The sequence below is a fragment of the Clinocottus analis genome, unplaced genomic scaffold, assembly GCF_023055335.1.
Source record: "Clinocottus analis isolate CAN_PGR_092001 unplaced genomic scaffold, fCliAna1.0.p SCAF_19, whole genome shotgun sequence".
Classification (NCBI taxonomy): Eukaryota; Metazoa; Chordata; class Actinopteri; order Perciformes; family Cottidae; genus Clinocottus; species Clinocottus analis.
The window spans coordinates 9,478,213-9,494,787 of record NW_027175920.1 but is presented as its reverse complement, the minus strand read 5'-3'; the positions used below and the strand labels follow the sequence as shown (position 1 = coordinate 9,494,787).

The following is a 16,575-nucleotide window of genomic DNA, read 5'->3' as shown; positions in this document are numbered from 1 at the left end:
TGTCTGATTGGTCGAGTTTATCCTGATGCCCCGCCCCATAGTGTAAGCTAAGAGAAACTTTCAAACGGCCTCTCGCTGTCGTCATTTCCCTAATATAAAACGGAAACTGGCAAGTCCACGAAATAGAGAAAACGGCGAGAGGCGATGCTTTGACGAATAAATAATCAAATAACCGAACAGAAATACGAAGGAACTGTTTCCAGTTGCTTGCTTTTATAAAGCGCTGTCGACGAAAGACCAACAACAATGTCTGCCCAAGCTCAAATGAGAGCGTTGCTCGACCAGCTAATGGGAACAGCGAGGGACGGTGAGTTGCTGTTGCATGCTAGCTGAGCGAGCTAGCTAGCCAAGATGGAGCCACTGCTGCGGCTTGTGTTGGTGTGTGATGGCAGACCTGCATGAATGGATGTGGTACTGCAAAGGGTTGTGTGAAATCCAGTAACTTTACATTCAAGTAGTCTTTACGGAATGACGTTAGGCTTTAATGTTTGTATCCATTTACCGTCAGGTTCATCTAGAGTCCCGTTGTTTCCTGTTTGAGCACTTTGCGCGTTTACTACATTTGTAGCGTTAACTAGCTAGGTTAGTAGCTAAGTTAGCTAACCACCGTGGTATCTAGCATTGAACGGCATACAGCAATGTATCGATAACTGGCATTCTTTTATTGATAACACATTTTATTTAATGTTAAACCCAATGCATTACATTTAGATACCTCACTGTTGATACACTATAAAGAGCAGCCATACTGAGCGTTGCACAGGGCCTGCCAGTTATTGCTGAATTAGGCTTAATGAACTGTATTAACGTTACTCAACTATTACGTATGATGATTGGCATCGTCTTAATGTGAGGGAGCCAACGCACACGAATATTAGCATCGATGTCCACGAAAACTCAATCGTGTTGAAAACAGTACTCACATCTGTAAAAGTAGCCAACTTCGACCAAGGGGATTGTATTTAAAATATTTTTGTAGTAAACTCCCCAGCATGACTAGCAATATCATGCTTTAATCCTGCATATTAAGTCTAACACTCAATATGCCTTACATTATTATGCACCTAATGTGACTGTTATTCATTTGTAACCGGTATAAACATACATTATATTTCACAACTGTGTCTCATCTTGCATTGCAAGTTGATCATGTGTTTTGTATGAAAAATCATCATCAGTTAAACAATCTGTAACTCCAGCTGCCAGAGTACTCCAGCAGTTAGAAAGTGCATGTTAGTAACATGTCTCTAAAATTTGGCAGAACCATAATGTAGCATAACCTCTTCATATTCAAGTGAGGCAAACGTACATTTAGTTTGCACTTTATTTTACAAAAATGAACAGCAATGCCGCTCTGCATTTTATTGTATAGTCATCTGAATTACTAATTTAGATAGTTACCCTTAAAAAAAATATCTATGAAACGAATGAATGATGTTATCCTGATAATTTAACAACCATTTTCTCTCTGTGCACTTGCTAAAATATCATTTTAATCATTGCTTCCAGAAATTTGGATACAAACATTAAGAGGTAACCCAGCTGTTGATTCAGATTTTTATGGGCAGAAGTGACAGCTTATTGCTGCTCAGTTATTGTATAATTCAGAGGTTCATCCTGACAGTTGATTGAATGGAACTGTGGATTATCTTTAAATAAGTTGATCATCTCAACAGTAAGAATGTATTTGTGTTGTGAGTTTTGTGGGTGTATGTATGATGAGATTGATATCAAATTCTTCCCATACATTTGTTGCATACAAACTGAACAATTGTGGCCCCTTTATTTTATTCATTAAGGTTCAGTGTATCTTTGCCAGCCTACAACAATCTGCAAAGGAGTTGCAGAAAAGCCTCATGTTCATCGAGCCGTGAGTCACACATAATTTTTAAGCTGTTATGATGAATATCCAAACCATTTGTTTGCCTTCCGGAAGTTATTGTAGTTTTTTTAGTCACACAAATGGGTATATCTTCAGTGGCACTAGAACTACAATTTGGAGTAGTGTTATGCAGCTTGAGCTAAGACGTCTGATCGCGCAGAATCCAAAGGAGCAGTTCTCAGTTTTCAATGAGACGTCTGTTTTCAGAAGGCAAGTTTAGAAATCATCGAAGAAGAAGAAGAAGAAAAAAAAAACATGGCACACATCATTTACAATCTGACTTGTGTATGACTCCCAACTTCTTACTACAGGTATGGGCAAGAAAACTGTTCCCATTTATACTTTTCTACAGCGGGTTTAAAATTCTGCAGCTGGGGTCTTGAAGATGCAGAAGGGTACAGTATGTGGTGCAGATCGCAGTGTGTATAAACTAATTTTTTTTCCTTGGGTTTCTTTTCTATTTTTCTTTCATTTTGTTTTCAATGTTTTCTATTTGTAAAAGGCTTGGCTGGAACATTCTTCTGAAATGTTTACATTTTCCCTGTATAGTCGCATACATTGAAATGTAATGAAAACATTACAAAATCAAGGTACCCCTGTTCACACAAGTTAATATTTATTTACCTGTTTTGTGTCCTTATTTGTTTAATCTCACAATGCTCCACATTTACAGTGTGGGCATTGAGCCTTACAAGTTAAACTGAGTTGAGGCTCAAATATAGCAATATTCTTTTTGAGGCGTGTGTACGGTAAGAAACAAGAAAAATGGGAAGTACCATATACATGCAGAGCCACGTGTAACTTTTACTTATTCAATCTTGACACATAAATGGAGAATAGACACTCCAGCAGAGACACAGTATTTATTATTTGTAAATAATGTTATACAAATGAAATGTATGTAAAACCTTGACAATCAGAAATAAAACAATTGGTTTTCACTCATTTAGGTGTGTACAGAATCCTTGAATGCAGTTATAGTGACTCATATCTGCCCATTTCATGTTGTACAATGACAGTCATGTATATTAAAGCACTGGTTACCTCGCCCCTGATAAAAAATATGTGACGTCTTTCTCACTGATTTGTTTTTTGGACTGTTTCAGGGGATGAGACGCGACAGAGGGTCAAGTACAGTGACGAGCGAGTCTGCAAAAGTCATCTTCTAAACTGCTGTCCACATGACATCCTGTCTGGAACTGTAAGTGGCCTGCAATTTAGTTCCGACTACTCAAAATTACTCCAGTACAAGATATCAGTAAAATGTTAATATAAAGAGAAACTAACTGCAAGTAATCTTAAATCATTTTATATAAAATTTGTGTTTGAGTCATGTCTGCTTGTGTTTTGGTGATAGCGTATGGACCTGGGAGAGTGCACGAAGATCCACGACCTGGCACTTCGGGCAGATTATGAAATCGCTTCCAAGGATAAAGATCTTTTCTTCGAGCTTGATGTAAGTGCTGTCCTGCAATAAATAATACAGTTCTCCAGATCCTAAAAGTCTGTAGAAAAGCGCAGATGAACTTTAAGTGTGCCAGGGCATGGCTTTACAGCAAAACTATATACTTGCTGCGGCTTTATGTTTGAAAATCAAGTGTTTGACAGCCGGTAGTTTCAACTCATTTAGCAGGACTGCAGTCGCTGCACTGTTTTCAAATTGGCATTGCCCTACTGAAAGTTTTCTGGGTGCCTATGTATTGAAGTCTATCAAGTTACATATTTTAGTCTGTTTCTTTGTTGACACGTTTTCTCTTTCCAAAAGGCAGTGGATCACCTGGAGTCGTTCATTGCCGACTGTGACCGGAGGACAGAATTGGCCAAGAAGCGCCTGGCTGAGACTCAAGAAGAGATAAGTGCTGAGGTGGCCGCAAAGGTTCGTGACACAATATTTTTAAATGCATACATTGTGCTACCCATGTATTTCATTCACTTGTTTATGCAGCATGTAGTTTGCAATAACAAGGTGATTTGGAAAAGACAGATATTAATTGTTGTTTCTGCTGGATGCAGGCAGAGAAAGTTCATGAGCTGAATGAAGAAATAGGGAAGCTCCTGGCCAAGGCTGAGCAGCTTGGCGCAGAGGGCAACGTCGACGAGGCCCAGAAGGTCCTGCAGGAAGTCGAGAAAGTCCGCACTAAGAAGAAGGATGCTGAGGTGAGGAAGAAGTGCTTGGGAGGTGCTTCCAGCTGGAAGATCTGGTGATTTTTCTATGCATTATAAATTCCAATTTACCCTTTTAACGCATTTTTCATTTTTTTCCTTCTTGTTTCAGGAAGAGTACAGAAACTCCATGCCAGCCTCCAGCTTCCAGCAGCAGAAGCTGCGGGTGTGCGAGGTGTGCTCTGCTTACCTTGGTCTCCATGACAATGACCGTCGTTTGGCTGACCATTTTGGTGGGAAGCTTCATCTGGGCTTCATTCAGATCAGAGAGAAACTGGACCAACTGAAGGTATGTGTAAGCCTATCCTTCCATGTTCTCAATAATGAGGCTGATTACGGACAAACACACAAAAGAACAAATGGGTCCTGGAGTTTGGAGACAGATGGTTTCACAACTAATTGGTAATGCGTTTTTATTTTTTATCAGAAAACTGTGGTCGAGAAGCAGGAGATAAGGAATCAGGAGCGCTTAAAGAGGCGAGAAGAGCGAGAGAAAGAGGAAAAGATGAAGAAGAGGTGAGTGCAGACAGTTAAAGTCCTTTTGACATTTATGGAAGTTCATCTGTTGTATGAAGTGAATTTTAACTGTTTGAACTTGTGGTTTTACATCTGATTATTTCATAGGACCAGATCACGGAGCAAAGAGCCAAAAAGGTAATAAAGTCACACCATAAAGCCACATCTGAAATTGGTCAGGTGTTCTGATTTAAAGACACTATCAAAGGTAAATTGTATCTCAAGTGTTGTCCGTTGTTTTCCGGTCAGATCCAGTTCTCGTGACCGCAGAAGGAAGCGCTCGCGCTCCACATCACGAGAGAAGCGCCGGTCCCACTCACGCTCCAGGGATACTAAGAGAAGGCATCGCAGCCGATCCCGCTCTCGCAGTAGAGGACACCGTCACAACCACGAGCAGAGCTCCGGACACAAGTAAATACACAGCAACGACCCCACAGAAAGTAACTTCGAAGAAACGCCTCCAACACATTTGTCACGTATTGCACATGGTTTGCATTTAATAATTGCCGACGTTTCAGGCACGATGTTGCCTCATCTAATAAATATGCTTTCATAGTTGATTGCCTCACTCCATTGACATTTTTAAAGAAGCTTGGTAGTTATTTGTGTACAATCTTTTAATACATAAGGTATTTCGCACTCGCATGGTCATTTAGCTTGAATAAAAACTAAGTAACACTCAGCCTGTCGGGGATTATAATTTAGTTCTTTACAATTACCCCCTGGCTGTTGACATTCTTCCTCTGTATACTTGTACTTCACTGAATATCTCGGACCGTCTTGTCACCCAGGTCGTCCAGGGACCGAGAGCGCTCATCCAGAGACAGGTCACGGGAGCGAGACAGGAGGGACGGTATGAACGGCAGGTCTGACTCCCGCCGGGCAGACGACAGGGACATGGGGGACCTCTGAGGACCGAACTCCATTCATCACTACACACAGCCTCCTCCTGTCTCTCTCACCTGTCTGTCCATTTATAATCATCTAATGTCACACATAGTCCTTGCCTTGACCCGTTTGTTCTCCCGCCTGCCTCCTTTATTTGCTTTAACATGTTATGCAGTCGACCCAGAGTGTACTCATACCTGAAATATTGTATGGATAAAATATTCTAGCATCCAGTTATATCAGAAGATTTCATTTGGATGGGAGTTAGTTATTGATCAGTAGTGGAGTGTATTGTAAAACCCACATCTGTGACTTGGTGGCTGTCTGTATCCAACACACGCGTCTTCTTATAAACTACCCCGCAGTGTTTCCAACTGATGAAGCAAATGTAAACAGATGGTCTGCTGGACTGACGCATAAAGTATAACTGATCCATATTATGTTATTATTAACTGATCTTCTTGGTCTTGTGATACAGAATTTATCTGACTATGTTTTGGGCTGACTGATTGTAGTAGTCTGAAGAGCCTCGTCCTATCAAGATTTATCTTCACCAGCTCCTGATAAACTGCAGGAGTGCAGTTCCTGAATATCTGGCCACGTTTTCTTTCTTTTTTGGGGTTCGCTATAGCCCAGGTAAAGATTTAGGAACCCAATTCCAAACCAAAAGGTTAAAGTTGCGATTATAGTATGGTATCAATCTTGTGTTTTCCGTTGTCCCTTGTTTCTTTTTTTCAGCTAATCAACTTTTATCTTATACTGCTGGTAGTGAAGGGAATCTATTTGAGTTTGGCCAGTATAAATAAATGTTTTGAATTGTATTGGTGGCAAGGTTCTTGTTTTATAATTTGTTTCCATCTGAATCTTTTATTTAAGATAAATTGTAACTTCAAAAGTTTGTGTCGGCATGTGAAGCAGTAGGTTCAGAAAGTATACATTGGAAATTCAATGCCATAACTGTACATACCTTTATTAGTCTTTGTTGGTCCAATTTGGACAAATTTCTCTGAATAGATTTATAATTGAAAGCCGATTTGAATGGATGCATCGCTTTACCTAATGTGTGAAGTCATATCTTCATATCTGTTCCTCTGGAAATCTTTCTTTAAAGTCTCAATAAAACAAAAATCATTTCAATTTTTATTGTCTGCTGGCCTTTCTTACCATACATTTTAATCATGGTTGAATTATTAGGCAAGTATTCTACTAGCAAAGATAAATACAGTTCTTCCATATTAAAAAGAAATGAGATGGAAGAAAACTATTCACATCAACAACGACGATTACAAATGGTGTACTGAAATTTGAAAATATTTATTTGGCACAGTGCCTGCTTCTATTAAAAGCTTAAATCTCTGATTTGCTTTTAAACTTCAGTTTTAGCATGAGTCAATCATGTCATAAAGGCCCGTAGAGCATGATGCTCACTGTCACATGTTGGTTCTCTAGTGAATATAATGAATAATTCAGGAGTTCACTCTCAAGTGACGGCACTGCCGGAACAACACAATCCTCCATCCGAAACTCTTCGTGATGAAGACGCCTGCTGCTCACAATGTGCTGCTCTCCACTTTCAGATCCACCTTCATTTTCTGTTTCTCCATGACCGACTCCAACTCTGTGGCCCTTCTGGCGTCCTGTAAATAGCAGAAGCAAATGACACCAGGGCAAGGTTTAAAGGTGCAACAATCATTGTGTGTGTTTCTACAGAGCTCTGTGTAGCGACATACTTCGGAGGTCAGAAAGTGTTACTGTGGCCGATAGACACCTCAGTGAATACTATTAAGTTCATGACACGACAACTTTGCAGGGACATCATTTAAAAGGCATTTTAAGACAAAGACGTATCAATGAGTTGGTTAACAGCCAAAAAACAATGTTTTTATGCCGTTTGTTTTTCCAGTCACAACTTAGCACTTATAGAAAAACAATGAATGAATTTAGAATCAGATTTTAGTTAACTACTATTTAATTATTACTGTCCCCTTTTACTATCTCATTCTGGTTCATATATAATACATGCTCTTTTCTGCAAGAATAATTTCACTGTGAGTGTTACTCTCCTAAAATGACGTGCAAAAATAGGCCTGTGGGTTTGACCTTTGTGACCTTTGTGGTTTTAAGTGCGTGAGATTTACAAGAAGAAAAAAATCATCGCAAATTGATTTAGCATGGATCATCATGTTGTCTGCTGTCAAAAACGTTTTTCTCAAATAGTGACCAGCTGTGGAATGCGTTTTGAGCTCACACAATCATTTTTTCATTGATTAACTCCTATTTAAAAAATCAAACAGGGAAATAAGGCCCTAATGGAGTTAAAATGTACCTCCAGCAGTGACCTCTGCACAGTGAGCTGGCTGTAGACTCTGGCGCCCTCGTCTGGAATCACAGCTCGTAGCTCTTCCTTGTTGAGGGAGAAGAGCTGGGCGCCTGTCAGCACGCCCAAACATGCCACCGTCCTGAGGGACCAAAAGTACAAACGACAGTATTAAAGGTAGGGGGTCATTTATGTTGACCTTTTAATGAACCACAAGCATTGTGCTGTGAAAATTTCCAGCGCGCAAATAAACATTGTGAGCTGAATCTGGTTAGTACAGTCAACAGTAATGGCGTCACTCACGGTTCACTGAAGCCCTTCCCCTGGAGCCACTCGGCTACCTCGTCCGGAGGGGAGTGGTAGTCCAGAGGCACGGAGGTCTCTGAGGAGCGAGGGATGACCAGAGGTTTGTTCAGGGAGGTCTTCCCATTGGTCAGCCTCTGGAGCAGCTCGTCATTCATCAACATAACTGGAAAGGTTAAAAGTGACATCATTAAGCACATGTCAGTAGCTTTTTGGTGTACTTTTTATTTCATTTCAACAGTTTTTTATCCAATCAAATTTCTTTTAATCTCTGACAAAATATCTGTGCCAGGTCTGAGACTTGTCGAGAACATTTGAATCCCCTACATTCAAGCCACCTTTTTACAGCATTTATGCGACACACCTCCTACACAACAGCCTGATACCTTTATTGTCTTGGTCCTCTGCAGCCGGTGTATGTTGACTGTATGACGTTAAGCTGTGTGGGCGCTGGGGGGAGTGGGTGGATGTGTGGGATGGAGCAGGAGAGATGGGCGGGGCTGCAGGAAAAGTCTTGGCGAGCGGAGGTGGAGCTGGAGCCTGCAGGTGAGAAAACCACAGGAGAGTTCACTCAGGTACATACAGGCGAGCGCATACGTCTGTGGCTTGTGTGATTCATGTGTGTGTGTGGGTGTGTGTGTGTGTGTGTGTTTTTGTGTCTTACACTGGGGGGTTTATTGGTGACGGGGCTGTCTACGCGGGCCAAGGGATCCAGGATATTGAAGGGAACGAATCCGATCTGGTCGAACCGATTACGACACTTCCACCAGCGCTTGGACGACTCGATCACCTGTCGGACGAAGGAGTTGCTGTCAGTCCGCCTACCTTTGGGTGTATCAAGCTTCCCGATGGGTTACTGAATGCACCACGTCCATGTCTCACTGTGTACTACTTGACCTCATTACCTCTAGTGTCTCCCCTTGCTGCACTGAGAGCTCACTGCTGTTCCTGGCTATGAAGTCATAAGTGCAGCTGTAGATTCTCTCAGATTCTGGTGGCAGTGTGCTGCCGTCCCTGTGAGGAAAGGAGATAGATTCTGTCATCATGTGATCGGGGGGAGGAGGGGGGCAGCTGATTGATTTGCATCTTCACGATGACCTACGTTTCATCGCTGACTGAGGTGTCTTGAGGAGCAGCTGGCTGCTGCTGCTGTGGGTTAAAACGAGGTGGACATTCATGAACATACAGACACAACAGGGCAGAGAGATAAGGATGAAGGGTCATTATGTAGAAGCTTGGGGGTGCTTGACATAATACAATATGCACAGCTTGTACAGCAAGAGCTTTGACAGGATAATTAATAATATCACGTAACAATGGGATCTCCGTTAATGTCATTATGCCAAAAACTGCTGACAGCACAGGAAACATATCCATGATACTGAACTGAGGCAACATTACAGGAAAGTTCATCTCCAGTGTTTATTGTACTTGGTATTTAAGTATTATTGTGTGTCTGTTGTTACGCTCATCCCCCGTGTTAGGATTTTACACAAGCATATTTTGAGTGCTCCTCTCGTGTGACACAGTGAATGGAGCAAATGTCTAACCCAAATCACGGGCAGGTATTCCATAACACTTGCTTTACCTGGAGGGCTTCATATTTGTGCAGTGACTCGACCGGATCCTCCCAAACCTGCCCGTCTGCCCTCAAGGCTTCCGGCTTCCAACCATCCAAAAACACAGGAGTGTACGGCGCGACAGGCCCTGTGATCTGAGAGCTGAGAGAGCACACACAGTCACTACATTGTCCCTTCTTGCACTTGGGTTTTACTTCACGCTGTGAACCCAACGAGGGTTTCTGTTAAACAAGGTTTCATCCGGTTTTTGAGTCATTGCCAATCTGTATATTTTGTATTTACAGCTGCCAGTAGTCACCATGTTGTGCCAATAAAGATATCTTCACATTGGACCGTTGGCTGGAAAAAAAAATATATATCTAAAATTGCCCAATAAAAGGTAAAAGTACCGAGAAAAAAGGTAACTTTGGTTTCATGCTTTCATGCAGCTGTTGCTAGTCAAGACTAGCTGTTCAATAATCCAATAAGATGAGCCAACAATACTCACACAAGACATTTTATTTTATTTCAAATGAATGAAAATAATTCATTATTTCAAAAGAAGAAATAAATCTGTATATATTTAATATTATCTAATTTAAGAATTACCACTGTGACACCGGCTGACATCGTGTTGGCACTCACCGCGGGAGCGTCCAGTTGGGACCAAGAGACGTCCACAGCTGCTTCTCGTCCTCGCTCAGGTTGTCTTGTAGCAGGTAGACAGCGGAGCTGGTCAGGGCGGGGCTGGACACCGAGGCTCCGAGAGCTGGTCCCCCAGTTGTTTTCACCATCTGCACACAACCAGATCAGACAAAACCAGTCTCATGCTCCCAGTCTGACAAAACAAGGTCTGATGATGACAGTCTAACAATCGCTGGTGCTTTATTCACATAGTACACATCATTTTTCTTCTGTTAGAGAACACACAAAATCCTAATGGATGCATCTACACACACACACACACACACACACACACACACACATACACACACAAACACACACACACACACGCACACAGGAAGAAGTCAATATGAGGCTGTTTCCATTCAGGTGTGCCAGTATACACAAATCAAACACGCCCGTTCCAACCTTTGAATCTTTTTGTGACTGATTCATGTTAAATCAAACAGCAAAGAGACACACCTTGCATTCTTTATATTTTCCTTAAAATTAGTTGAATACTGCTCATATTTGAATTTAATGACGTCAGACTGCAATGTGAAGAATTAGGCTTCATTGTGGATGTGGATTTATATTTTATATCATATTTGTTATTTTCTTTATTGATCTTATTGTGTATTTTATTAGGTTTTCTTACCTCTTGTAATGGTTGGGCCTTGTTATGGCCACTTTGTGTTAATTTATGTTTTTTCTACACCTGTACAGCTCTTTTTGACCTCTGGCCGTGAATGAAGTGCAATATAAATAAACTTGACTTTCTCACTTATTACAGATACTCATAAATGACCTAATTTTGACAGCTGGGCTACATCAGTGCTGTAACTCACAACAGCGGTCATGCGACAACAATGCGGCTTTTCAAGCAGTAAGAGAGTCCAGCTCAGATGTGAGTGTGTACCAAGAACACATACCTGCATACAAATTCTGCCACGTAATGCTGAGTGTTTTTAGTTTCAATGAGGCTATCACAAAGGGACCCGCCCTGTGAGAATACTGAATGGAACGTGTAGTTTCTGTACTCAACTATACTTAAGACAATTATTTTGACATGACACATGTGACACTTACATGTGTGTGCAACACCAGCTCAGGGATAAACATTCGGCCTATCCTCATTTTGAACCATTATCTGGTTAAATAATCAAATTAGCATTGGCTGTATACCTTAATTGCAGGTCTCTAAATGCTAGCTACATCTTTCTTCTGTTCATCTACTCCCATATAGTAAACCAGGATTTATATGTTTCACACATCCAACTTCTTTTTGGTCTGTGCTGCTATAAACGACCTGTTTACAGTAACAGCCACACCAGGAGCAGGCCAGACAGGTGGAGACATAGAGGTTACAACACTCACCATATTCAAAGGTTTAAATACGTGGTGAACTAGCTCCTGTGATGAAGGACTGGAGATAGTTGACTTCAGACGGGCCTATGAATAAATAGATTTAGGATGTAAGACAGCAAGGTAATCCAAAGAAGAAGGAGAACTGTGACCTGATTAGATACACACCAACAGGCTGAAGCAATATTTGAATTTCTGGAAGATATCGATGAACTCCTCCTCTGGCGGAGGGCGGGCTTTTGCAGTGAGCATATCCTCTGTTGTTCAGAAGAAACAAGACAAAGAGATGTGACAGTTTTATCAGGATTCATAGCTGTGGTATTTGAACTTGATCGTCTTGTGAGTTCCATCTGCAAAAATCCATCCGTCGCTTTTCACCTTCAGCACTAATCTTTTTACTTCTCTTCTTTTTCTTCTTCCTCTGGTTCAGCACCGTCGCGGCCTCCGCCGTCTGCTGCAGCTTGCCCATGAAGCTCTCGATGTCATCGAAACAGTGATTAAGGATCCCCTGGGGATGGGAGAATCAGTTTGTTACACTGTTCGGATAGAAATTTAGGCCAGAGATGACTGCAAAGGCACAAAGGTGATGGAGGAGGCGTACCACTTCTCTCTCAGCTCGCAGGAAGGAGATATCAGGCCCATCGTTGACTGTTGTAGAGGAGACGAGAAGATTTAGCTCATCCATTTCCATTCAGTAACCTGGTTTTCCCAGCATTTGTAATCCCTGCCCCCTTTACCCTTGAAACACACTCCCCTCACACACACACACACACACACACAAACACACACACACACACACACACAAACACACAAAGCAATCTCTGTGCTCCGAAATACCTCTCGCTTCTCTCTTCTCCTTCATACCTTCTTGTCATGACAAATCCCTCCAAATACTTTTACCTGATAGTCATACATAAGCATTCATGTGAGAATATATATATATATATATATATATATATATATATATATATATATATATATATATATATATATATATATATATATATATATATATATATATATATATATATATATATATATATATATATATATATATATAATTTAGTTTTCTTACCTCTGTGTCCAGGGTAAGGTGGAGGGTTGGGTGGTGGTGGATTTGGAGCATGTGGGATGGGATGGCTCGGGACTCCATAGGGGTCTGCCATCTCACCCCCACTCTGAGGAAGCCTATAGGACGAGAGGAGAGTTTAAACTCTGCTACACTCCCACACAACTTTGTAGGACATATATATGCTCACAGCCTTCTTGTTGAAAGTGGCAGCGACCGTGTACTCAGCGCCGTAACAGGAAACACCCTTATAGTAGTCAAACAGACATTGGATTGCAGACGGGCCCGTCTTCTTTCTGAGAGCCTGAAATTTATTCAGTCTTGAAGACAGGAGGACATCTTTTGATTAGTGGATCCAGCTTCAGATTAGATCCTCTATCAATAAACACAATATGATGCCTTTGAAATTCAACCCTGCAGCCCTTAATCCACTGAAAGTACAGTAAACAGCTTGACTGCCCTTTCTGGCCGCTATAGCCTCCGTTTTACACAACAATGTGCTTCAACCTAAACTCTCCTTTTGAACAAACCAGCGAGTAACAATCCGAGGAAGTGGCATTGTATGTTTGCCAACTATTGCAAAATATGCAAATATCAATGTGAGAGTGCTGATTCAAAACTTTACAGTCGCTATATTGAATCAGAATCTGAAACACACAGTTGCTTGTCCATCTTACCACATTTGTCAGTCCTTCACACGTCTTTTAAAGAGAAAGCTTCTGAAAGCAGGTAATCCGTTCTGGCCTTGAGCATGCACACCGCCGCTGTCCCTGCTCTGCTCTCTCTGCTTTCTGTCACAATGGCCGTGTTATCTCTGTTACACCTTCCTAAGTTATGTGGGAACTGGTAAAACAGGTCTTTCTCTCACTCGCTCTTTCTCTCGCGCTCAGCTGTTTACTCTGTCCCCTCTCTCTCTCTCTCTCTCTCTCTCTCTCTCTCTCTCTCTCTCTCTCTCTCAGACAGGTGGATGATGACCACAGGCTGCTTTGATTCAGTGGAAAATATGACATAATGGCCTCGAATAAAGAGGAGAAATGCAAACAGTTTAATGGGGGATTGGTCTGAATGATCATGAATCACCTGTGTCTGTCCTTCGTTTGGTCGCCCATAAACCTGCTCCCATTCAATATGAATGCTTACAGAGACAGAGACTCACTTTATTTCATTCGGCCCACAATAAGACATGGAATCTGGGCACATATAAGCTTTAATATTCATATAACTAATATCAAATGAATGTTTTTCGGTTTTTGTGAGAGACATTTTGATGTTTTTTGTCTCGTGACCATGACATTCACTGTACCTGAGGGCATCAGTGAGCTTCTTTCTCCTGCTGGCGGTGGAACCCGATACTGCATGCGTAATGTCGTCACAGACTTTCTCTGCCTGGGAGAAAGAGAGACATGTTGTGGCATCACTCGTAAAACCTGAATCAGGCTGACGATCCAAACGGACACACTGAGTCAGGAGGGATGGGAAGCTGTTCAGGTGTGATTACTCACCTTCACTGCCTCGCAGTTAAAGAAGTGGATGTCCGGCTTCGGTTGTTCTGCACTTTGGCAGACTAACAGAAGGAGGGATGGGAAGTGTTTCTCTGTTTTGATGGCGTCGCAGCGCAGGATGGATTTTAAAGCGTATTTCTCCAGCTCGTCCTGCATGAGTACATGAGACTGAAGGTCATCATGCATGCAAATATACACTGATGAGCACGTATATACCTCAGTTATGTGCATTTAACTGCTCACAATATACAGGCCTATTTATTGCCCGTCATGCATCTGTTCTCACCTGGCTCTGTATGTCTCGGAGATGAATGGCCTCTGCTCCGACATCCAGGTACATCTGTTGACTCCACAGCTTTTTGTTCTGGGCCAGGAGGGAGAGGCGTGTCTGGGCTTCCTCTACATTTTGCACATCCCCGTCCTGAAGCGAGTATGTCATCAGGTGCTGCAAGCGAGGAGGGAGAAGGGTGAGGATTTGAAGCATGACACCCTTAAATAACACGCTGACAAAAAGGTGTGTGTGTTTGGCAGGTAAGACTTACGTCGACAAGATGTCGTGAGAGATTTGTCATCTTTTGTCTGATGTGAAGAAAATGGAGAAGTTTAAGATAGAGAAGCTTCCTTTGGAATACGCAGCCGAAGAGAGGGATCAGAAAAACGGTTAAGGTGAAGTTACAAAGGGAGTTGTCACTGTTTGACTGGTACGGCTAGTGTTGTGTTAAGACAGGCAGCCATATAATCCTGAATTGTCCTAATCTAAACTAACAAGTCTTAACCAGCACCAGTAGAAGTAACATCATCATTCAATGTGCCTCTTCCCCTATTTAAATATGCCAGCCTCTGCTTCAATAACCTGGGATCACGCTGTGAGAGTGTGTGAGCCGCCCAACCCGTCTGACAACAAGTATTTCACCCTTCAGTCTCTCCGCTCCTCAGAGGTGATGAATGGTCTGATATCAAGACAGCAAACTTCCAGTTTCGTTTGCATTTCTTAAATATCGGTTTCATTAAAAAATATACTTGACCAAAAATTGTTTCTATCTTATTTGTGCTTACAGCAAGAGCCCAACTGGTGTTGTTGGTGTCATACTCATGTAATTACAGATTATTAAACGTAAAAGTCATATCCTAATTAGCATGGTAATTTGTACACACTATTCACGAGGAAAGAAACATTTAAAGAGCTTGACTGACGCTAATAGATGACAGACAATGTCCCATTTAACTGTAATTTTGAAAAATAATTGAAATGTGTTGCAATCGGCACATGAACCGTGATTCAGTTTTTGATTTCAGTAAAATCAGTGTGATAAAGTTTGACTCTGGCTTTCGGTGCAGCTGCATTGTCACTGTACATGGTGTGCAAATACATTTAGGAGTTAAGTAGTGAGAAAGCAAAAGTTGAAAATGAATGTTTGATTGGCTTACCTTTGTTTATAAGCTTCCAATGTGTTATTCCTGGCGAACAGCTGTGTGAGTGTGTGTCTACTAACAGTAAAACCTGTTCTCTCTCAGTGTAACTCACCCGCCTCTCTTTGGAATTGAAAGCTTTTTCAGAGCAGAGGTGTGTCACTTTTTGCAGCCCCGCCCAGTCTACCACCTCACCTTGGAGATAAAACATATTTACTCAGTCTCCTTCCTGTACACCTAACAAGTGCACATATGTCCCACTGGGAAACATATAGGAAAAATGTACAGGGTTAAACTGGCAAGAATAAAGACATGTGGTTATCTGGACTCCTCAATAGATGAATAATTTCTGTTATATTCACTGAATGTGCTGTAACTCTGTCACGTTGTTCATTCTGTACACATGGTCTCATTTTGCTTATGTCCATCTGGGGAGAGGGATCCTCCTCTGTTGCTCTACTGGAGGTTTCTTCATTTTTGTTCTCCCCGTGAAAGTTTTTTTTTTTCTATTTCCTTTTGGAGGAGTTTTTCCTGATAAGATGTGAATTTGTAATTTGTGATTTTAGGTGCATATATATATATATATATATATATATATATATATATATATATATATATATATATATATATATATATATATATATATATATATATATGTATAAATTAAACGACTTTGACGTAAATAATATGGATACAAATACACAAGTTACTCACCAAAACATGTTTTCAGCAGTTTGGGGAAAGTAAAAACTTTATCATTACGATTGTAACTATTGTCTTGAACAGCCAGTGATACTAGCAACTTCATAGCAGCTTAATAGCACATTGAAAATGAACTAAACATCATCATAGCCCGTGCATAAGGGTTTGGGGTAATCGTGCATTTAGAGTTGAAAGAAGTGAGGTGTCAAATGTCATAATAGTACTTTATGGGAGGT

The 16,575-nt window shown here is 41.3% G+C and overlaps 2 protein-coding genes across 3 annotated transcripts; one reads left to right on the top strand and one right to left on the bottom strand.

Moving 5' to 3' along the window:
* Positions 1-68: 68 nt before the first annotated feature.
* On the top strand, positions 69-6,586 carry luc7l (LUC7-like (S. cerevisiae)). 2 transcript variants are annotated; one of them, XM_068583003.1, is made up of 11 exons: positions 169-307; positions 1,800-1,870; positions 2,989-3,083; positions 3,240-3,338; positions 3,648-3,758; positions 3,896-4,039; positions 4,158-4,334; positions 4,473-4,561; positions 4,670-4,699; positions 4,811-4,972; positions 5,353-6,586. In XM_068583003.1, exons 4-11 carry the CDS (start codon positions 3,243-3,245, stop codon positions 5,471-5,473), a joined length of 930 nt encoding a protein of 309 aa, XP_068439104.1. In that variant the 5' UTR covers positions 169-307; positions 1,800-1,870; positions 2,989-3,083; positions 3,240-3,242; the 3' UTR covers positions 5,474-6,586. The 2 variants fall into 2 exon arrangements, with proteins under 2 accessions (XP_068439102.1, XP_068439104.1); XM_068583001.1 differs by lacking the exon at positions 1,800-1,870 and having other exon boundaries at positions 69-307.
* LOC137789419 (epidermal growth factor receptor kinase substrate 8-like protein 1) lies at positions 6,433-15,670 on the bottom strand. Its single transcript, XM_068583004.1, has 19 exons — positions 15,656-15,670; positions 14,770-14,806; positions 14,514-14,672; positions 14,228-14,377; positions 14,029-14,111; positions 12,732-12,844; positions 12,258-12,304; positions 12,035-12,164; positions 11,825-11,913; positions 11,669-11,743; positions 10,274-10,422; positions 9,658-9,790; positions 9,172-9,218; positions 8,975-9,083; positions 8,734-8,859; positions 8,456-8,609; positions 8,070-8,235; positions 7,776-7,908; positions 6,433-7,086 (listed from the first exon to the last, which is right to left on the bottom strand). The coding sequence occupies exons 2-19, from the start codon at positions 14,797-14,799 to the stop codon at positions 7,000-7,002; spliced, it is 1,980 nt and encodes a 659-aa protein (XP_068439105.1). The 5' UTR covers positions 14,800-14,806; positions 15,656-15,670; the 3' UTR covers positions 6,433-6,999.
* Between the last annotated feature and the right edge of the window lie 905 nt (positions 15,671-16,575).